The 23,358-nt window shown below is 43.2% G+C and overlaps 1 protein-coding gene across 2 annotated transcripts in view; it reads left to right on the top strand.

Annotated features, from left to right (window-relative positions):
• Window positions 1-23,358, top strand: part of Fam155a (family with sequence similarity 155 member A) — a 533,107-nt gene that overhangs the window by 483,379 nt on the left and 26,370 nt on the right. For both annotated transcript variants that reach the window (XM_021170640.2, XM_021170643.2), the window contains exon 2: window positions 21,416-21,587. In XM_021170640.2, the coding sequence (XP_021026299.1) occupies window positions 21,416-21,587 (172 nt within the window). The remainder of the gene's footprint in view (window positions 1-21,415; window positions 21,588-23,358) is intronic.

Here is a 23,358-nt window from a genome sequence, read left to right as displayed (position 1 = left end):
AGGTCTTCACACACCCCAGATCTTCACATCCCCCAGGTTTTTGCATCTCCCAGGTCTTCGAAACCCCCAGGCCTTCACACACACACACACACACACACACACCCATATCTTCACACCAGCCTGGGTCTTTGCACCAACCCAGGTCTTCATACCTGTATGAACACCTACTTCACTCCTTTTGACGTCATGTCCTTAAACTGTATCTGTTGAGTTTCTACCACATGCCACACCTGAGGTCCAGTGTAGGGCAGAAGGCAAAGACAGATACAGTGTTGACTTAGCCCTCGGTCTTCTTTAGTTCAGGTTGAAGTAGAAACATGAGAAATCAAATAGAAAACCCCAAGGGCACCCACGGTGGTTAGTGCCATTGAACAAAGCAATGGAGCTGTGATAAGGAACAATGGAACTGTGCACAGGCTGAAATTGACTATTCAGCCTAGGGACAAGGGCTCTCTGACTTATTGACCTTTATGCTAATCTATGACTTAGGAGAAGGATGAGATGAGAGAAGTCTGTTAGTATTCTAACATGTACAACCTGTAAGATGCCGTGAACTCTGTCTATTCAAAACATGAATCAAGGAGAGGAGGAGATACCAGGAAGGAAGAACCCATAAGAAAACCGAGGGCAGCTACTGGACAGATGACATGTATCAACAAGAGAAGCAGTGGACAATTGACAGAGACAATGATGTCATTTGGGCTGTAAGGATGGCTGCCTAGAGACCAGAATGAGAGGGAGTGGCTTAGAGCCCCAATGGCTTGATTTACACCTACAGTGGTGGTACAACAAAGGATCCCTGGTGATGTTTTTATGTTGTTTCAAATGATTGCCAGGTTACTGTGTTGGTCCATTTGCTCAAGAAACAACAGATATGGCACACTGTAATAAAAAAGCTGAGAGAGTTCACACAACTATGGTTCTGTCATCCCAAAAGGGAAGCCGGAGCTGTCAATGAGTTTTCTTACCATGGTCTTGTTTACATTTATCATACCACCCAGTAGATTGGGGTCTTTGGTTAAGCAGGGAGCCACAAATAATATGCCCACAGCTATCACTGTGAACTACTTACAAATTTTGTGTTAATTAATGTTTCTCAATTAATGAAAATAAATGTAAATTAATTCAAAACATACCACTTATGATTTGTTCAAATATTACATAACAAAGGTAATTTTCCACACCATCAATGGGTTCCTTTGTTCTGTAAAATGAGAAAGTGGAAACCTTGTCCCAGATATGCCTCACTGTTCTGCCCCATCTCTAGTTCATTCGTTCCTCCAGGTTGTCATAATTTGACAGCGCCTGCTGGGTGCTCACCTGGTGTCGGGCATGGAAGTGGGTGAGGGAATGGCCTTCCTATCAAGGGGTCACCTGCCTCTGCTCTGCGTGTGGCCACTGCTGAGGACACTGGTTGCTTACAGGAAAAAGTGGGTAGCAGAGGAGGCAGGAGGACACAGGGGAAGAGACAGGCGCTCTTGGCTAAGAATCACAGGAGATGGCTGTCTTTGAGGGGATATTTGCATGCTTTGGGGGGTTTGAGATACACAATAGGAAATATAAGGTTGCATGTAGAAACAGCTTTCATGTTTTGTTTGCCTGGAGATGTGAAAATCTGGAGGTTTGTTGTTATTGTTTTCCACAGTGGGAAGCAGCTAACTGGAAATTAATTCTCACCTATCTTTGAGCCACCAAGCCCTTTCCACCCTGAGCCAAGGTGCTTCTCTCCCCATTGGCTTTACCGCTTGCCAGGCTGGGAGGGAGGCCTTCTATATCTGATGTGTGTCTCCCAGAGGAAGGGAGCCTCTCTACCAAACCCTGTTGACCACTCACCGTGATCTCACGGAGAGCAAACTGGCAACGCCAAGTAATGGGTGCCTTCAGAACCATCGTGCCAACAACTGATGTGTGCCAGGGCTGTGTGAGGACATTGCCTGCATTGTAGATCTCTACAACCTCAATGGGCTCCACAATACAAGTGGCCTGTGTTGACATGTTAGATAAACCGAGACACAGAAGCCTTACCGCAAAGCACACGTGCAGTTACCCAACTAACAGTGGTTGCATCAGAGTCCAGACACCTAAGATCGTTATCGTTATCCTTTTACCAAAAAAAAAACCTCCAAAGAATGACTTAGAATCAGAATGAAGTCTCCAGAGTCCTCGCTTATCTACTGCACTCTGCTGAAGAACTGTATGACCGTTGGTGAAGATAGCCTGGATCTTTGCAAGTCAGCCAGCCTTCCTATCTTTACAAAGACGTTGACTATTATTGTAGGCCTTCCCATGTGTGGGATTATGCTTCAGTGCCATTCAGTCATCTACAGAGCATCAGAGGGGGACGGCTGCCTGGGCACCAGGAAATACTGAGCTTGGGTTTGAAGCAGTGACAGCCCAAGTGGATAGAGCAATGTCTTTAGTCTTGAATAGATTATAAATGCCAGAGGCCACAACCTGCAGATAGAAACCCAGGTTTATGACCAGGATTTTGTGTAACACCACACCCCTCCTAGCTCTAGCTACTTGTCCCCCATGGGCTCATATGTCTGGGTATATGGTCCTCAGCTGGTGTCACTACTGTGTCCCTTATTCCAAGTTGCAATGTTTTCTTAGAATGGAAACTATTCAAATTAGCCTATTCAAATTAGGAATTTGTTGAAGTGTATTTCCCCAAAGATATGCTGTAGCCCACATCCTTGGAGTCTGTGATATAATCATATTTGGACATAGGATCTTTGAACTTTAATCAAACTAGGGTGCTGCCCTTAGGAGGGACCTAATCATGATGACTGGTGTCTTTACAAGAAAAAGAGCCACTGAAGACAGACACACAGAGAAAGCTCTATTGATAACATGACAGAGACCCCAATTCAAGCATGCAGCTGCAGCCTGAGAATCACAGAGGTTTGGCAGCAGCAGCAGCAGCAGGAGCTAGCCAGGGGGAAGGCCCAGCAGTCCCTTCTACTCATCAGCAGTGTGTCCATGGTTAGCACTTTAACTTTGGACCTCTGGCTTCAAGAACCCAGAGAGTGAATTCCTTTTATTTTAAGCTACCCAGTTTATAGAAATTAACTCTGCCAGCCCTAGAAAGTGGATTACAATCCTCTAGCTAGTATCCTCTATTTTTCTTTTGTCTTCTGCATCCAATCAAACCTGTTTTCTGTGTTTGTTTACCTTATGCAAATTCTTAGGTCCCTCCCACTTTCCTTCCCCACCACCCTTGGCCTCATGAGGGCCTTCATCTCTCTGTGGGAACTTCATGTTATTTCTCTCTCCATGATCATGCAACATTAAAATCCATCCCCCACACAGCTGTTCAAGTCATCTAACTAAAATATCTCTGAAAAAGGTCCCTACTTCTCAGCATGCTGTATTTTCTGTGACTCCGATTTAAATGTGGAAGGAAAACTACATTTCATGGGGAAAATCTTAAGGCTATTTCTGCCAAACAATAGGTGTCTCCACAGAATCCGTGTCTTTGTTTCTATGGAGAATGGCTTGCTATGTTTTTAACTGCAGAAAAAGCTATGTCTAAGATGCCTTCATGTTGTTCTGGCTAGAAGGTTCCTTTTCTCCCAGATCATAGGAGCACACCTTTTGACGGACTTAGCTCAGGAACTATGGTACATGAGGCACCTTGAACTAGTCCACCATTAGCCACCTATGCTGGATACAGACACTGTCCATATCTTACGTTGAAGTCATTATTTTCCTGTCTCACCCCTGGGTGACTGGGAGCAACTTGAAGTAAGAGCCATCCTTAAGAGCAAAGCCTGGCAGAGCCTATGCTGCTAAGGCCCTCTGTGTGTCTGTACACCTGAGTGATTCCTAGCCACCTACCATAGAAAACAGTCATGTCCTACCATTTAACTTCTCTGGCAAGCTCGTAATACAGGGATGCTATGCAAAATGCCCAGGGAGAGGGGGCACTCAGGAGTTAAGTGACTGCCACGTGGTAGCTAGTAGCGACTTTGCACCCTGAGTACTGTATGATGCACTATGCTTGTTTCATAACTTTGACCTGGGCTGGAGAGATGGCTCAGTGGTTAAGAGCACTGACTGCTTTCCCAGAGGTCCTGAGTTCAAATCCCAGCAACAGCATGGTGGCTCACAGCCATGTGTAGTGGGATCTGATGCCCTCTTCTGGTATGTCTGAAAACACCTACAGTGTACTTACATACATAAAATAAATAAATAATTCATTACTTTGACCTTAGCAATAAGGAATATCTACCTAATAGGTAGAAACTCTCTTGGACATTATCTAGAACATTCTGGAAAAATGACCCTTTTCTTGAGCCATTAATCCCATAATTAGGTTCCCATAATCCTTGGGATCAGAGATAACAACAAACCTGTGCATCACAGTTTATAATGGGGACCAGGGATTTACACACACACACACACACACACACACACACACAGAGGCAATCATCCACTTATCTAGTGTACAGCTTGACGGATCCTAGATTATCTTAAACCTAGTTCATGTGTTTTCATCTTGTCTATGTCTCTTTGGGACGTAACTGAGGTAGTTATAATACATTTGAGAAGTTACGGCATTGAGCACTTTTAACATGTTTCTATTTCCCTTCCGGCTTTGTCAGCTAACGTCCTTATTCTATGTTAAAGACTTAGTCTGGGGTTTAATGCACCAGTCACAGAGCTAAACCCTCTTATCTAGTTCTACCCAGTTCTACCTCCGTCCACCTAACCTAATGCTCACATTGTCATTGCAGAAGGGTTAGCTTGACAGTTAGTGTCCCTTTAATTTCTATATTTGGAATTCTGTTAAAATAATGACCTCCATAAAAAACAAAGCATAGAAAAATAACAGAAATGAGAAATATAAGGTATATATGTGTACATTTATCATAGGAAAGAAACGTCGGACATGGCTACATTGAGTAGAGACGGAGTTTTGCAGTTCCCGGCCCGTCCCTTTCATGAGTAATGACAAGAAATACACCCCTTTAAGACCGGGTTCTAACTTTCAAAATGAAGGTATTTTTCCGGAATTTGTGCTATTTCTGCCAAGGAAGAAAAGAAAGCATACCGCTGCTGACCTTTTAGTCTCTGGGGTCTTGCATAATGTCAAAAAGACTGACTTTTGGGCAAGGCATCTGCCTGGAGCATTTTAAAGTTAACCCCCCACAAAGCAAAGGTATCACTATTCTTAGCCCTACCCACATCCTTTCTCCTCCTGACAGGGTACTGTGACCTACACAGGTGGAAGTCAGCAGTGTCTGTTCACACTAACCTTCCATCCCACCCTGACCAGACAGGAAATGACTGTGTCTGGCAGTCAGAGGAGTTGTAGGTAGGCACCTGCCTACTACAAACTGTACCCAGACAACCATAAGAGATAGTGAACACAGCCAGGCCGTTTGATCCCTGTGTCATTCTTTTATATGAATGTGAATCCTTTGAAAAGTGAGTTTATTTACCACAAGAAGCCAAAACAAGGATAGCCTGCCTTTTGGAAAGCAAACCTGCATCCAGTAACTGAGTAGAATTCTGAGTACTGGTCTGGACCACTGTAAGTGTGTGTAATTGTCTAATTGTTGTCTTTTTTTTTTTTTTTTTTTTTTTTTTTTTTGAAACCGTTTGGAAGTGCTCCTGTGAATGTCTACATCACAAAAGCAAGAATTCCATCTCATGGTCTGCATTCAGTTTTGAAACAGAAATTGGTGCTTGCAAACCTGATTTATCTTAGTTATGCTTCAGGCTGAGATTCCAGTTGGGTGAAATTGTTAACAAAATAATAAACAAAGCCCTTTCAGGAAACATTTGAATAACAGACGGGGTGCATTCTAATAATGAATACTACTTGTGTTATTGATTTTTTCTATGAAGAGTTCTAATATGTTATGTAATAGCTAGTGGCTTAGTCCCTTGGTCAATTAAACTAATTTAACTGAGCAAAAGCTATACAGGAAAAGATGATTAAGAACTGAGACAGCTGTAGTTGGTGTTCTCAGGCTGCAGACTAAGAGGGCTGACTGGGGATTCATTTGCCTTGAGAATCGTTGGCCAGGATGTGGAGGCAAAGTGGATAGGAGAGGCTTACTGTGCCTTGTTAGCATTCAAGCAAGCACAGCACACGGATTCTCATGTCAGCTCGCCTGTCTGAAATCCAAGGAATGGATTCTGTCAATCAGTCAAACTGTAATTACCAAAAGTCAGAGGCCGATTCTCTGGAAACACCTTGTCGGGACTGGGGGAGCTCAACAAGGCTTCCCTGCTCATTTTATACTAAACATTGTGGTGCCAAAGTCCAGGGGAGACCACTTTTGGTGGATGTTAGCACAGGCTTGTGACCCTCAGCCAAGGACAGCAGGCATCTTGGGAACATTGACTATTCTACTTCACGCCTGGCCTCGTGTTTGACTCTGTGCAGGACCAGTGGATGGCAGGGCTGTGCGGAACCTCTTGCAGCCTGCCTACTGGGGCTGGCTGTCCAACTCGTCTTTGATGTTTATAAAAACAGCATCCTCATTAAAGCAGAGAACACAAAATCCTGCTGCTTCAAGGACACCTGCTACCTTGTGAAAGGATAATCAGGTCACTGTTTCTCACTGGCTAACTGGACGTGCAGCCTGATCCCGACCACGTGCGCAGTCTCGGGCCCTTCCTGGAAAAGGGGGCTTGTGCAATCTCTCACTCAACCTCTGAGTTTAACACAGCGGACCTTGCCTCCCTTATAAACAAGAAGAGGAAAAGAAAAAGACGGTAGCTGGAAGAAAATGTCAATCTATCACTCTTAAAAATAGGAGGACAGACAGACAATCACTCCCCTTCCCCTGTTCTGAGTGTATCTAAGACACAGTATCAGCCTCTACCTTTAATTTCTCATTTGAAGATCTGAATGCTGAGAACATAGAACAGACTTAACAGAGCTATGCTGCTCCCATCCTGTGTATAACTGGTATAGAATTGTGACTATTTGTGTATAATATAACAGGAACAGCAACAGAATAAGTCCATGTGGTTACAATAAGTAACAAGATTACACGATCTGTGCGCCCTCACTTCCAATTTCTGCGGTGATGGGGGCTCGGGGATGAAAGATCACATACGATTTCAGTCTATTTGATGATGAATAATAACTTTTAACAGTGGTGTTAAAACTTGTTAAGTTTTATGCATCCATTCAACAGTTTTGCCTCGCTCGTACTCTTAATTATGAATGCTTGACTTGGTTCTGTGTTTTAGAATATCTGTCGTCTACTGACTTCCTTTGTCTTTAACAATTACACATTCTTAAATGCCGATTTTCTTTTTTTAGACAAAGAATTTTAGAGAAGAGAATATACTAATGATGTGGGGTTTGCATGGATTAGAAAATATGATAGAAACATAGTTTCTAAAATTAAGTCTGGTTGTGTAATATTATTTCAATAGGAGCATGTTGCTTTTTAATACACAGGGATAAAATTATTGCTGATTTAGGTTATTTGGTAATTAAAGTATAGAGTAATGAGCCCTCTGTCTGTTAATCTTCACTCCATCCCTTCATGGCCTTGGGTAGTAAACGTAGCTGTGGCAGCACTGGATTCAATTTAACTGCTATCGATCCTGTCTCTGTTCTTCCTGCCTAAGATTTGCTTATATAACAGGCAGCACAGCCAGACAGAAATAAGCCATTGGAACTCTGTAAGCAAACTACTTACGTATATTTTTGTCCTCCCCTTCCCCCCAATTCATAGTGGTAATGATCTGTGAGGGTGTCCCCACCTCAGAGGTCTATGTCAGTAATCACAGAGTATTTGACTCAAGATTTTGTGGCCATTCAAAGACTGGAAACTCGTGGGTCAACACTGTGGAAGGTAATGCCGACATACTTCTTATTAGAGGAATTAGTTTATGATACTCCATAGAGAAAAATCACAAATACCCCTTCTTTTGACTTAGTCTCCCTGCTATATATCAACGAGAGAAGGTTCTGAACCAGGTGTTGGAGTTCTGTTTTGGGCTCTGTTTCTGGGTTCCCAGATTTCTTGTTGGTCTGTGCCATCTTCATTATAGAGAAATCGTGGTCCAGGAAACAGCTACTGCTTTTATGTTGGTACTTGTTCAAAACTCAGAACAAAAGTAAGCCCCTGTCAGCTTAACTGTTTTAGTTGTTTTATGCCAATTCCTGAGTGCATAGAACAAAAAATAAAGTTTCCCTTTGTCGTTAACAAACAGATGCAGCAGAGTGGAAGGCAGAGAGGCATGGGGGACGTGAGGACAGCCTGTGCGCTTCAGTCTTGCTCTAAGATCCTCTGCCTGTGTGTGTACTTAGGGATCTGATGTTTGTGGGGGACAAGGTTGTTCTGGGTGAACTAGCCTAGAAGATTATAACGAGCTAAAATCTATCCATCAGATTACATTTCACTCCTGCTCTCCAGATTTGAGATATTAGGGCTTCCTGTGTTCTCCAAGATGGGCCCCAGAGTGAGTGGTGAGTGGGCTCTCGACTCCCAGAAGCAGGCTTTCCATTACTGGGCAGCCTCACTGATTAGCTCCATATGTCCCTGGCTTTGAGCTGCCTGGCCTGAGAGCCTAAGGCCACACACCAGGACCCATGGCAGGGGCAGTGAGCCATGCCCTTCATTACCTTGGCTTTGTTTCTGAATGCTTACCTCACAGTGACTACAGAAGAGGAAACTGCTATGATTTGCAGGGCTGACACACAGGTCAGGTCTCCATTCTCTCCAGACTTTCTTTGCAAGAGTTTACATTTAGACTTGTTTGGGGTTTGTTTACTATCAGGCCCAACTTTCCCAATAGTTCTAATGCATTTCTTTGCCATCCAGCCATCTTGACATCTATTAGAAGATGTACAAATACTTAGAGATCTCAGGGTGCTTTCATGAGATAAGACGTGAAAGCCCACCACTGTCGAGGATGCCTGCTCAATCACCTCTAAGGTGAGCTCTGAGGTGACAGCTCTCATGGGTCCTGAAGGCCATCTGGACCTTTGAAGTTTGACCTTTGGACCTCCTGTTTTCCGGTTCTTAGTTTCAAACCCATCTGTCACCTCTGTTACTCAGGCTCCCAGAAAGATATTGAGGCTTCCTCTCAAACATAGAGAGCATTCTTCCCTGTAGGACAGACATCCTTCCCTTGTAGGGCCATCAGTGAACAGCAGGTGTGGGTGTGAAGGCAAGAAGAACATGAGTAAAGAACATGGGACATGGCTTTGTCCTGTGACGTACCACAAGTTTTATTTGCTCTAGTCTAATAATAATGCAAATTCAAATTCTGTCGCTTATTCACAGCACAAAGATCCTGGTTGGTGGGATAGGGGACAGAGGAGAAAACAAAATGGACAGGAACCATTAACAGTTCCTGGAGGTTTTACCTGCTATGCATTTCCCACATCACGTTTTAATGACAAAATGAAAAGAAATTGGAGATGCCACAAAATACGCAAAGGACTAAAAAAGCTAGCTTTTTATTGAAAGATACATTGTATCTTGTCGTAGGACAGCTTTAGAGCATTAGAGCATGTGTTCTCTTTCTAGTCTCCTTATTAGTCCAAACAGAGAATATTTCATTATAAGCCTTATATTGTCAATTTTCCTTGTCAAAATCAATGCTCTTTAAGCTTCACTGAAAGGCCTTGGACCTGAACCTCCTCCTTCGCTGCACTTCTAGTCTCTTTGTTAGAATGTGCAGGGAGAGTTATCTCTGTTGTCTCTCCATCTCCGTCTCTTTTTCTCTGTCTATCTATCCACCCACCCACCTAACCATCTATCTCTTTCCCATCCTTCTCTGTCTCCTCCTTCTGTACTCTTCCAACTCTCTACGCATATCTTCTTTGTATTCCCCCCAGTCCTTGCTAGGCAAGCAATAAATATTTATTATGTTGAAATTTGTAATTTTCCTACATAATTCTTCTGCTTTGTACATCTTGAAAGTCAAAAAGAGATGAGCACATGTATGGGGAATGTGTCAGTCTGTACAGTGCATTCACACACAGAGAAGACGCGCACATTTCTCTCCATCCGGTTCTCAGAGATAAAACTGGCGACCTTATGCTATATTTCTTGCTCCTGTGCACACAGAATTGCTTTTGGACTGTGGGGAGGTGCAGAAATAAGGAGAGGAAAAAAAAGACTTCCCATGTTTTCTAAGGAGATTATATTTTTTATTTTCCATTTAAAAATGAGAATTTCTTGAATTTATTGTATTGAATCATATGAACTTTCCAGTTTCTTAGCCAAAAGGGTTGACTATCAGGAATGCCATTTGAACCCACCTAATGAGATTAACATACTGGTAATAACAAACTTAACTCAAAAGTGCCTCTCTATGAACTCGGAAGGCACTGCCTCTGCAAGAGGTAACTGCAGTGCTTGGCGGCAGCCAACACATTGTTTCCATACAATTCAGTCATCTCTCTTCTCAAGGGCAAACACAGATGAGAAAGGACTGCTTTCCAGAACTTTGCCAAGCCTTCCATTCAGGTACAAGAAGTTCCTTTACCCTTGATCCTTGCAGGCGTTGAAAGCTTCCTTTAGAATCTAGGCAAAATCCAAAAGCAACAGCTTTGCAGAGTTAGCAATAGCAAGATAGGTGAACCCAAAAAACCCCTACCTGACAGATGCGCTTTCTTGTACCCAGAGAGGCCTTAATTAATGTTAATGGAGGGACCTCCTTCAGAACCCAATTAAGCACTTAGCCGGCTTCTTAATGCCCCTGCTCTGAGCCAGGGTGTGGAGAGGGGAATTGATTTCACACCAGGGGTGAGGTTGTGGTTGTTCCTGGGCATGGCATGCAGTTTTCTTTCGGTAAACAAGCCATTCTCCACATCCCTCATCCACTCTGCATCTCCCGTGGACACCTTGCTCCCTCTCCTGAACTCTGCTTATGAACAGGTTAGCAGCTGAGCCTGAGGCAGCCCCCGATGCACAATAACAGTCATAGAAAGCACTTTAAAGTATACATGGATTTTGAGTACCTAATTATACTGCAGGTGTTGCACAACCCCCAGTGTGAGAAAGGTCTAGAAAACTCTCTTTATCCCAGACAAAATGCCCCTCGGTGCTCCAGAGACAGCGCTCTCCCCAGAGCACTTCTCCTCAGCAGCATGGGCCCCCCATCAACATGATTGGTGTTGATTTTACATCAGCATACGAGGTATTCCCTCATTTGCCTCATTTAAATGTTTTAAAATGAGACCAAAAATAAACAGGCTCACTGAGGCCTGCTATAATTTCAAAATTCTTAGTTGTGTCTAAAAGCACAGCTTGTATTTTATCTGAGCCCTTTCTGGTTCAGATAATATTCTACTTGGAAGCCCAAGGCAAAAACAACGATAGGAAATTCTACAAAACAATCCAGAAATACCACTTCTAGGAAGATGGTTGTTTGAGGTGGAAAAGATAACCAGTTGTCAGGGGCAACCTTAATATCTGAAGCAGGGTAAGGGGGCCTTGGCATGCAGCAGTAGCATTACGAACCTAGAGTAACCAGTCCCCTCACTTTGCTAAAATGGCTGAAGTTGATCCAAGTAGGGATGCTTTGGGCATCCTAGCGGTTGGTGCCACGAGAGAGCACACTTCTGTGCATGCTCTGCCTAGCATGCAGGGTGATTGTGCATGGAACCTCCCAGCCTCTGACTGCTGAGAAACAGGACTTCCCGTCCTCTCCTCCTGTCTCCTACTTCCCTGCTTCCCTAAGACTTAAGCTTTCTACTCTTTGATACTCAGATCTGCTACAAGACATCTGACGGTCCCATATCACTGAGATAGAGGAGGTCATGCTGGTGAAATGGCTGGAAACTTGGAAGTGATTCTGGGCTTAAATGTTCCTTTTATCCTGTTTTTAGTTTGTTTTCCAAATAGGTTGTGTTGGATGGTAGTTGTCATTACCCCTCTTTGAGACTAACCCTCACGAATACTGTTTCTCTAAGCTTACTTATATTAATTATATTATATTTACTATTATATTTTATTCAGCACTAGTCAACAGTGGTGCCAGTCTGTTAGTCAACGAGCCTGGCTTATGTTCTTCATAGGCATGTACTCAGTAACTGTTGCTGAGATGAATAAATTAATAGAGGATTGACTTCACTTGATATACTGTCAAGTGACACACACACACACAAAGAGCTTGCACCTTGACATATGGGGCTTTGCAAACACCTATCATCAGCCAGCAAAACCTCATCAAACTTGACTGGAACTCATTTTAGTTGACATGTAGGCCATTATTCTGTCCACACTTAAATGCTATGAGTGTGATATTGCCGAATGAATCTTAGATAACACAAACGCACTCTCCTGCAACATACACCGGAGTAAATTCTGGGGCTTCCTTATTGGAGGAATTGTCTCTTCAGCACAGATTCCTTTCCATTTTGTCCTCAGTGTTGTGGTGTAAAAAATAACATGCACTGGGAGGGTGAAATGTTGACTGCTTTTAAAAGTGTCTACTTTATTGTGTGCCAAGACAAGAAAGCCACCAGTCCTACACAGCCTGCAATTGTAGACATGGTGTATCAGAAAAACACTTGGCTAAAATTATAACTTGATGAAATTATCAAGATTATGTAATCAGATAACCTGAATTCAAAGGTGGTCATTACTTTGTTGCTTTAAAATTAAATCTACAAACATGTTTTTTCCAAGTGTGTTTGTTAGGACTCACGCAGGCATTGTGCCTTAAGCACTGGCAGCCTATACCATCCAAACCCATTCACGGCTACGTGCAGATAGAGGCTGGAAGACTCAGTACAAGTATTATATTAAAAAATGGTGTGTTGGAAATATGGCTTTGCATTTCTGTTATCAAAGAGGAGCTAAGACCATACAAGCACGTGGTGTGCGGGGCATGGTCACCCCGGTACTTGAGCTCCAACCGGAGCAGAAGTCCAAATAGGGACCACATAGAGACTCAAAGAACTTCCTGTGCTCGCTGATGTTGAGTGTCCAAGCCTATACCATTCATCTATTTTGCCACAATGAATCTGAAATGACATGACACAAGCCTCCCACATGAGACACATGCTGTTGGGTAGGCACGGAGAGGCACAGTTGATAATTGCAGAGTCCAGGAGTGACAGATATCTTTAGGCCACGTGTCTAGCCCAGGGAATTGAATTCTAGCTTCTCAGCTTTGTATGGTCTCCCGAGACCCTTCCTGTGCACACACTAATAGGTAGATAGATATTGAGCAATTGTTTTACTTACATGGGAAAATATAAAAGTTTTTTTTTCTCTTGATTCATGCTGATTTTAAATAATAATGAGGTTCTTAAAGTCACAGGAATAAAACCAAACTGTATTTTCACCTGTACCAATTTCTTTCCATTGTAATAGCGTATACATGCTCTCTCCCTCTGAGTCTCTGCAGCAGCTCCCTTCCTGTGAAATCTACAGTCTGGTGTTCTGCTGCTTAGGCAGGCTGTGAGTGGAAGATCCAGGCACTCACTAAGGCAGATTGTGATTGTCTGGCTACTCAGTGATGGAGGAGAACATCACGGTGAAGGGTGGGGTGAGGGGAAGGGGTCATAGCTTACATAGACAGAGAACTGGAACCGCTCACACATGTGCCAAGCAGTGTTTTGTGTGTTTGTTGTTTCAGTTCCTGTGTGAGGAAAACAGGCAGAAGGTGCTTTGTAATAAGACAATGGAAATACAATCTGGCCAAATGTGGAGAGAGAGAGGAGGAGGAGAAGGGAGGAGGAGAGGGAGGTGGAAGCGAGAGGATAAAATACATCAATATCTGAGTGGGTTACAATCAGAATCCAGGGAAAAGGTGGCATTTTGGATGTGTCCACATTCACAGCATCTCTAGCAATGACAACGTTAAGTAAAATGCTCACTTTTTTATTTAGAGTCTCAGAGGGACTATTTTAAAAATCTATTCCAAAGCCAGGAGTGGTGAGCATCACTTGTAATTTTAGTACTTAAGGGGCTGAGGAGGGAGGATTGAAAGTTCAGGGCTAGCCTGGTTTGTAAAGGGGACCCTGTCTTTAAAATAGATAAATAAAAGTTTATTTCAGCTTTCTTCTTGGTTGCCGCCCCACCAGTTGATCAAAAGCTAAGTTTATATGTTGCCTGAATCTGCTTATTTCTATAAGAAATTTTGTTTATTTTATTTTGTTCTCTCTCTCTCTCTCTCTCTCTCTCTCTCGTAAGGACAGTTGCCACTTTAGTTGTGTTACTTTGTTTACATGGGAAAAGAAATCTTTACTGTCCTTTTTCTGTGCTCTTTCAGGCCCATCCACAGTTTTGAAACAATTCTTGTCAGCGCTGAACCATAGATCCATACCTTGCTTAAGTCTTGATATTATCTGTAATTGAATACAATTCCTTAATATGCTTATTTCAAGAACCCTGACAGCAAAACTAAATCTATACCGCAGAGGCAAGTTGCTCGTTTTAAAGTTTAACGCAGTGTGCGCACACGCCTCTGGGTCAGTCGAAACCATTTGGGCTACAAACACACATCTGATAGGCACAACTGCGAGCTCTTCATCTGTGCAGTGACCTATTTTATCGTGCATATGAATATTCATTTTCAAAACAGAGGATTCTTAGAGTTAAGTGTCCAGATTTTCGGATGTAAATTGTACAAGCTGTGGACGTCCTTTCTGGATGTAAGCGAGGCGCTTTTCAGCGTCTTGTGCACTTCTCTGTGGAGATTTACTCTGAGAATGGAACTGGATATCGCCTCGCCCTTCTGAACATAGAGATTTCAGCTCTGAGGAAGCTGAGGCCTGTAGCTCTGAAGTTGCAGGTTGCCAGGTGGAACACTGTTATTAATTATCACAGAGCCCATCAGTTAGAGTCTTCAGTAATTATGCCACAGCAGTGATGATAATGGCTCTTCAACAACATGCTTTGTTGTTTTTGTTGTTAAACAGCAATCTGATGGGTGCCTAGTTCTGGCTAGGACAGAAGAAAGTGACAGGAAGGATCATTTTCTGCAAGCCTGCCTGCCTTCCAGTGGCTGGTTCTCAGTGTGCTTATAGCCAGGGTCAAAGGCTGGAGGGCATCTGCTTCTAAATTATCTGAAAAATACCATCCTATATTTTCTCTGACACTGTGCACTTGGAAGCCAGGAAATGCCTGTATCTTTTTGATTTCCCAGGGATGCTATTTAAAGGGAGGGGTGAAAACGAGAAATAACCAGTAGGGACTCATATTCAGACATATTTTAGGAAGAATGCAAAAGTCCTATCTTTCGACTTAATCATCCATCTTAGTTTACATAAATGAATTCTATTTCCATTTTACCTAAAACACCCATTTGATTTTTTTTCTTTCTGATTTCCTAGGCAGTCACAGAGTTAAAGATGCTGAAACACACATGCTCTTAATTCCACCATTTACGAAGAACTACAGTAACATGGTCTCCTTCCCACTGTTTCCCAAAGTTGCTGAGGCACTTAGGAGCTGCCGGATGAGTTATTAACTGTGTTGTGCTGAGTCCAGCAAACAATCCGAAGGTGTCCTGACGGTTAAGGGTTCAGGATTTAGATGGCTCTGGAATTGCTGAGTCATACCTGTGGGAACAGGAGTGTGGCGTGAACAACTGTCATCACTGAGCGCACGCAGCACCTCACACTTGACACAGAATGTGCTGCCTATCAGCTTTCCTTGAAAAGCAAGCAGGGCAGCAGAGGACATGGAGCCCATTCGTGTCTAGATGAAAATAGAGACAAGCCTAAGACGGGCCAAGAAGACTGGGTCTCCCTGCCTAGAACAGGAGGGACAAGCTTAGCCTGTGTAAGCTGTAGCTGTTTGCATTCACTTTCATCGGGGCATGCATGCTTCCGACTAATCATTCATTCACTCATTCACTCATTCACTCATTCACTCATTCACTCATTCACTCATTCACTCATTCACTCATTCACAGGAACATTTGGGACACTGGCTGAGTCTCATCCCACATCTCTATGCAACTTCATCAGTGACTCAAGTCAGACCAAGATTCCTTCCTTTGGGGATTACTGTTTTGTATTGTCATAGATAAAATTCTGTAAAAGCTGCTTATGTCATTTTTAAAAGTTCTGTCTTAAATGTTTATGCAGTAGAATCTGGCAATGCACACAACAAGTTAAAGCCCAGTCCAACCACACTGGGTTTCTCAGAAGTGTCATGTGCACACCCGGATGGTACAGGGAAGTCAGCATTACACTGTCTTGGGAAGCTCTTGCAGTCTATCATGGTCTACGATGAGTACACTCATAGGCCTTAGGTATATTTTATTAATTTGTATTTATGTAAGGACAATATTCTAAAAAATTTAAGTGTGTAGAATGCATACTAAAAAGAATGCATACTAAAAATGCTTAGCAAATTCTGTTTAAAGCACATACAAATGATCCTACAACTGTGTGATTTAATAACTGAATAAATATCCACATGAAGAAAAGGCAGGCACGGAGAGGGGGTGAGGGAGAGAGAGAGAGCACGTGTGCACCACAAAATCAGAGCCAGGGAAATATACTTCTTAATTGGAGGCAGTTGTTAATTTGGGTAACAGACAATTCCAGGTACATTTCTGGCTCCTTCCTCATTATCCACTACATTATTCATGTCAGCGATTCATAGGGTTGGAAGCTTGTGTCGGTAAACTCATGAATACTGTGAGCTGCACCACGGGTTTAGTCTTTCACTGTAGGGAGGAACACTTGTGCCCCTTGAAGAAGGATGTTGCTGAGCTATCAAAGATGTGCAGAACATATTTCCATATCCAAAGTCCAGCCCTGGCAGTGTAGTTTCTTCTTCGTCATTTCCACCTTTTCTTTTGTTTGGTACAGGGCCCCACACCTGCCAAGTAAGGACTTTGCCACAGCCAAATCCCTGGCCTATTTTTGCATTTCTTCCTTTATTTGCGAATTTGAGATAAGTGGCCCAGGTAGGTCTTGAACTGACTATATAGTACAGGCAGGTCTGAACTTGTGAATCTAATTCCCCTACCTCTGCTTCTGGAATACCAAAGACTACAGGCCTACACCATGAGTCCCATCTTGGAAGAAGTGATCTCTGCCACTGCCAAACACCTGCCGTAGAGCAAAGGGAGCTAATATTGACTTTCACTTGACAGTAGGGTAGATTGTGTTTAATATGTGGAGTGGGGGCTTGCAGTAAAACTGCCAAAGACATCCTCCTAATTGTTGTTTGTGTTATGGGATCCTGTTCAAACCATGTGACTTCTCTGAGCTTGGTTTGAAATGAGGGTATATGTGTGTGGTACTCATGGAAACCACTCAACAGTACCCAGTAATGGTCTTTACTTCATGGTCCTCCACACTCTGACTTTCTATTCTTCTCTCTACCCCAGTCACTCTTATCTCTGCTCTCATCCCTTTGCCAAAGCCACTCTCTACCACAGAACATCCTTCTCGTCTCTGTGAGCCCACAGAACGCTCAACTGGATGAGGCTACAGAGCTCTGAGTGTGTGCAGGACTCTGTTTTTCTCTCAGCCTGGCTGATAAAATGGAGTAGTGAAGTCAGTCAACCCTGCGAGATTGCTCTAACTGAAGCAGCATAGAGGCAGAGCAAGTTCTGGTAGGGCTCACCCGCCTGGTATGTGAGAGGAAGAGGCATTGGCAACAAAGCAAGTGCCAGGAGAAATTGGAAACTTGGGGACAGGAGAGCCATTTGTGAGAGGTGAAGCCATTTTTTTGGCCTCCTTCTCAGAGTAGATTCTAATTCCTTCTAATTCCTGGATGCATACAGTGCTTCTCAGATGGATCAGAGCATCCTCATGAAGATGCACGAACTCCAGCTTTGACTTTTGAATCTCTCACCCACTTAAACCTGTACAGTTCGTACTCAGCAAGGAAATGCAGTAGCTACAGGCAGCTGCTCTTGCAGACCAGCACTGAAAAATGTCTGTTTTCTCCATACAGTGCAGACTTAGCTGTGTAAATGTGGATCTGGTGAAACTCAGTAGCAACAAGGTAGAAAGCTGAGGAAGTAAGTCATTATCAGAGTGAGGGGCCAGGGAAGACATCTTGGTTTGAAGATAACCACTGTTTAAATTTATTTTCGTGTGTGTATATGTGTGTGTGTATGTGTGTGTATGTGTGTGTATGTGTGTGTGTATGTGTGTGTGTGTGTGTCATGCCTCCATGTGGGAGTCACTCTTTTTCTGCCATGTGGGTACTCTCTAGGGCTCATGGCCTCTTCTGCCTCAGATAATAGGCTAGGTTTACAGTCCAGGCCATGGGCTTCTTCCTAATGAGTGCTCTTTAAGCTCAGCTAATTGGTTATTCCAAGATGTAAGTTTCTTTCAGGATATCTTGCCATTCTGACCCCACATTACAAATGGTGAGTAAATAAGCCAAGCCTCATCACGGGCACACAGCCCACAGCAGCTCTCTCTGAGAGCAGAGATGGTTGCTAGCACCCACCCCTTATCTCCTGCCCTTGATGGTATATTCTCAGGCAGAATCCATTCTTCCTAGAATAATATTCAGATTTTTGCTAGCATGTATTTTGAGCTGTTTGTCTGTCTGTTTGTTTCATTTTACTTTTCAAGTCATCTTTTGCAGACTTACAAAATTGCCTTTCCTCCCATGCAAATCTTTTTCGGTTAATGCTGGAATGTTCTAGCAAATGTCCTCGGTGCTTGTGTTGCCTGTTTTATTACAAACATGTCCGCACGGGGAAACGATAATTCCTTCCTTATATAAAACCATTCCCCTGCCTTAATCTCTCACATTATGATAAATATTTCTTCTCTGTCCTCCCTATTTTGTTTCCTCCTCGTGGTTCCCATCGCTGATTCTCAACAGATGCTTGGGAACGGAAATGTATTTCTCAGATGGGAGCTTTCTATGGCTATCTAAACATTCAGGTTCATCACAGAACTGAAGGGCAGGGAAGCTGCGTGCTTGCTCACTGTGGTGGCTAGAGGGCTCTCTCTCTCTCTCTCTCTCTCTCTCTCTCTCTCTCTCTCTCTCCTGTCTGTAGCTCCTGCCTGGTGATGAGAAAAAAACCTCACTCTGCTTTGGCCGCTTGCTCACTTCTTGAGGCAGGAACAAATATCTGCAATGGGAATATGATGGAGCAAGAATAAAAATGGGTCCATCTCAGCTGGATCATGGCAAGGGAAAGGATGCAAAGGATATGTCCATATCTCAAAATGCATCACTCAATGCCACCCCACGGTCTGTGGGTGGAGTGGGGATGTAGACAGGTCATAACCTGACACTCAGACTTACGGATATGAAAGAATATAAAGCTGCCTGAGGGTGTAGTTCAGTTGGTAGCGTGCTTGCCTAACATGAGCAAGGCCCTGGGTTCTATCCCTAGCACAGCATAACTAGATATGTGCCATACTGCAATTCCAGAGAGATGGGGACAATATGGTCATCCTTGACAACATAGTGATTTCAAGGCCAGCCTGGCACTCTGTCTTAAAAAACCAAAAAAGTTAATAGCCAGTCGGGCAGGACTGGAGACAGAGTATACAGTGGTGCCCATGGAATACCTGGAGCTTTTTCTGTATGTGCAGAAAGAGTCCTTAAAATAGAGCAGACCATTGTAGTCTTTAGAGTCCCAGAAATATTCAGTGAGGGCTTCCACTAGCATGCAGTTTTATCACTAGCCTGTACATATGAAAATGCCCACTTGCTTCTAACACCTAACAAAGGTAATTAAAGCCAGAAATCACAAAGCACATAGGGCACCCAGACACCATGGCTTCACTGACATCATAAATGCTGTATCCCCTGTTGGATTTTGTCACACTAGGATAGGTTGATCAAAAAGCGTCCCCCACTGATGCTTTACCCCAAGTGCAATTTAGATACCACCTCTCTGTCCCTTCTTCTGAAGCTGATGTTTCTGCCTCTTATTCTGTGGTGTCATCTGGTCCACCGGACACCTACCACCCTGGGAGCCCATGGCATACCTGGACTTGCCAGCTGAAACACAAGGTTTCTCAGCAGTCTCCTTGGTCATTGTTATGTTAGGATTCATTCGAAACTCCATGCACACAGGCATAAAGTGATCAGGATGATGGTAAATCATTACTGACTGCAAGGAACGCTACGTTAGCCTTCTGTAGTTATTAATAAATTTCATATTCATCTTTGCGGCCTTTAGAGGCCTTTTCTTCAAAGAATAAAACGTGATTTTTATGAAACTAATAAGAAATTGTGAGGTAATCCCAGAACAATTAGCTCATAATAAATGGGCTTTGGTCAGGCACCCGAGTCAAGTTGTTTACAGTTGTCTGAAAACCCTGTTAATGGTCGTGTGTTTTTGAAAGCATTTTCCGATTAAGCACAACATAACCACTGAAAACAAAAGTTGGGAAATCTACATATTTTGGGCTTTGAATTCTAAAACTTTCTATTTATTTACATACTTACTGTCCTTGAGAAATATGTGATCAGTCAATATATTCTAAATGCCAAGAATCAGGGCTGAAAAAAATTTAATTTGCTAGGAAGATACATAAATTTGTTAAATACGTTTAATTTTCATCCTATTTTATATTTTATTCATGTAAATTTATTGCTAAGCCATCCATTTTTCAAGGTAGAGTATAATGGATGAAACACGAACTAAATAGTATTATTTACTCCTAGAAACCAGCAGAATCCACTGTTGCTAAAGACCGGGAAAGAAACTGAATTTCACAGATCTATGCTGCTTTGTTTAAATTCAGACTTAGTTTACTTCACGGTACGGGGAAGGGGCGAATTTTCAGTGCTTACTTCCCCAGTAATCACACAGAGAAAGAGATCAGTGAAAGCCACACAGTCAGTAGAGTACATAAATACTTAGCGAAGATAGATTGCACTGGGTCAAAGGTCAACTGCAGGATTCTGGTGGAAGAACGACCATCCTTCTCCTAATCAAATGGAGCAGATGATGTCTGATTTGTACTGAGTATTTCCGTTTTCAGTGAGGTTTTCAGTGCAGTCCGTGTGAGTCACAGATGCAAACACCCAGTTCTTGTTGCTGTCTGCTGTGGGCAAAGCAAGCTGTAACAGCCCACATGCTTTTGCACCTTGCAGGAGTCCTTGCAAAGCGCTTCGCGCGCCACCTAGTGCCCAATCGAGGTATGAGAAGTGGGGAAGCTAGAGAAGCAACTGAGTCTCTCTGCCCCACTGCAGTGAGTTACATTATCAGCCGGGCTTATTGTGTTCTTTACTTTATATATCACTGGATCCTAAAAACTTTAGAGTCGGTTCAAATACACTGTTTTCCAAGAGTTCTTTAAATTAAATACCTTTTCCATTCTCCATAGGCTTGTATTCAATACTCTCACTGCAGGTACTCAATAGCGGTGTTCTTACCATGTGGAGCTGTAAACAGCACTACCCCCAGTTGTCTACGACCCATGTAAAACTGAAGCATGCTCTCTCCACCCAGCCTAATCCTTATAAAAAACGTGTGTAGCAGCCCTCCACATCTCTGATTTTTTTCTCTCTTTGTTTTTCAGATTGTCTACAAAGCCTGGCTCTGCTCCCAGTATTTTGAAGTCACACAGTTTAACTGCAGAAAGACCATTCCTTGCAAGCAATATTGTTTGGAGGTGCAGACAAGGTGTCCATTCATATTGCCCGACAATGACGAAGTCATTTACGGAGGCCTCTCCAGCTTCATCTGCACAGGTACAGGCTGGGTGGGGCCCTCCTTTGATCTCCATCAATATGTTGCTTCCAAAACCCCGAGACTGCCCAAAGGTATTTTTATGTGGCCTGAGCCCAGAAAAGCCTCCCCAACGTGATTTAAACAAGGGTCGATGTCTCTATCACACAGCTATGCTGCAGCTGAGGCTCTCTGTGAGGGTCGATGTCTCTATCACACAGCTATGCTGCAGCTGAGGCTCTGTGAATGTCTCGTGAAGATAGTTGCAGGGTCTAGGGGGAATTTTAACAATGACTCCTTCATATTTTGTGATGAATGTTGTCACCTTATCTTAATCAGTATTGAGGACAAAAGGAGATGTCAGCCTGGATCATGCATGTACACACTGGGGCAAAGGAGGCCAGGACAGGTGATTTTTATATTTTCTGATAACAATATCTCCTTTATTTTTTGGCAAAGAATCGAGATGGGCAAGATGCCAACACCAGCTCTGGTGTCCAGAAACCTATGAGTGTTATGTAGTTTAGGCAGACAGAGAATACAGGGTCAAAGCTAAGAACAGTCTCATCCTGGCAGGTCATTAGTGGGGAGAGCACCCTTGCTGAGCACGGGGAGAGCACCCTTGCTGAGCACGGGGAGAGCACCCTTGCTGAGCACGGGGAGAGCACCTTTGCTGAGTGCTCTGCTGATGTGAGCTCTTTGGAATTCACTCCTTTCCTTTCAGAAGAGGAGGGAAGACCCAATTTTTAAAAACAATTTACTTGATTCATAGCATGCTTAACTTTTGAGTTTTAAGCATAAAAGTTAGTCTTAGAAAACAAGAAAATTCTCTTTGTATATTGGGCTTTTAAAAGCTCCACTGAACACCGGCAGGACCACAGAGACAGCCGTGTGAGTGAAGGTGCCTGCTGCAATTCCTGACTACCAGAGTTCAGTGTCTGGACCCAGACGCTAGAAAGACAGAACCCAGTTGTCCATGTTGTCTTCTGACATCTACACACATGCTGTGGACATACATACACACATGCAAAATAAACTTAAAGATTAAAAAATATAATTAAAAGGGGTCTAGAAACATAGCTCGGCGGTTAAGAGCAATTGTTCCCACAGAGGACCTGGGATTGTAACCCAGCACACACATGGTGGGTCACACCTATCACTAACTCTGCTTCCAGATGACTCCGTGCCTGCTTCTGATCTCTGTACATACAAGACGTGCATGTGGTATACAGAAATACATGCAGACAAAACACTAATACACATAAAATAAATAAATAAAATAAGAACCAGTTGCCATGCTCATTGTGACAATGTATCAGGTGGTTTCCAGGCCGGCGCTGTTCACTGTAACAAAGTATCAAGACACAGTCAGTGCCCTGAAAGTGCCAGCTCTGGTGAGCAGAAGGGCACTTCTCCCATCACACAAGCTGGCTTTTTGTTGGTGAACCACAATAACTATCCCCAGCCCAGGACACCACACATGCTGTGAAGATGTAGATGGTTTGCATTTCATGACCTCTACCTGTGTTTGCAGAGTTCTCTTCTCTTGATGCCTTCAAGGCTACTGGAACCCAAAGGGCTGGCACAGGTGCCTCCTGCACCTTTTGGCTCGTGGGCAACTTGCATTTTAGCTGTGTTGGGTTTTATAAAATCTGCATGTTTGTAGCTATAGTGACATCTCTTTTTTTTTTTTTTTTGGTCTTAGGCAGTCTGTTGTGTATTTTTTTTTAATATTTTTATTACATATTTTCCTCAATTACATTTCCAATACTATCCCAAAAGTCCCCCATAGCG

The sequence above is a fragment of the Mus caroli genome, chromosome 8, assembly GCF_900094665.2.
Source record: "Mus caroli chromosome 8, CAROLI_EIJ_v1.1, whole genome shotgun sequence".
Classification (NCBI taxonomy): Eukaryota; Metazoa; Chordata; class Mammalia; order Rodentia; family Muridae; genus Mus; species Mus caroli.
Note: the sequence above shows the minus strand (reverse complement) of the source record. Positions and strands in the feature narration are given on the sequence as shown.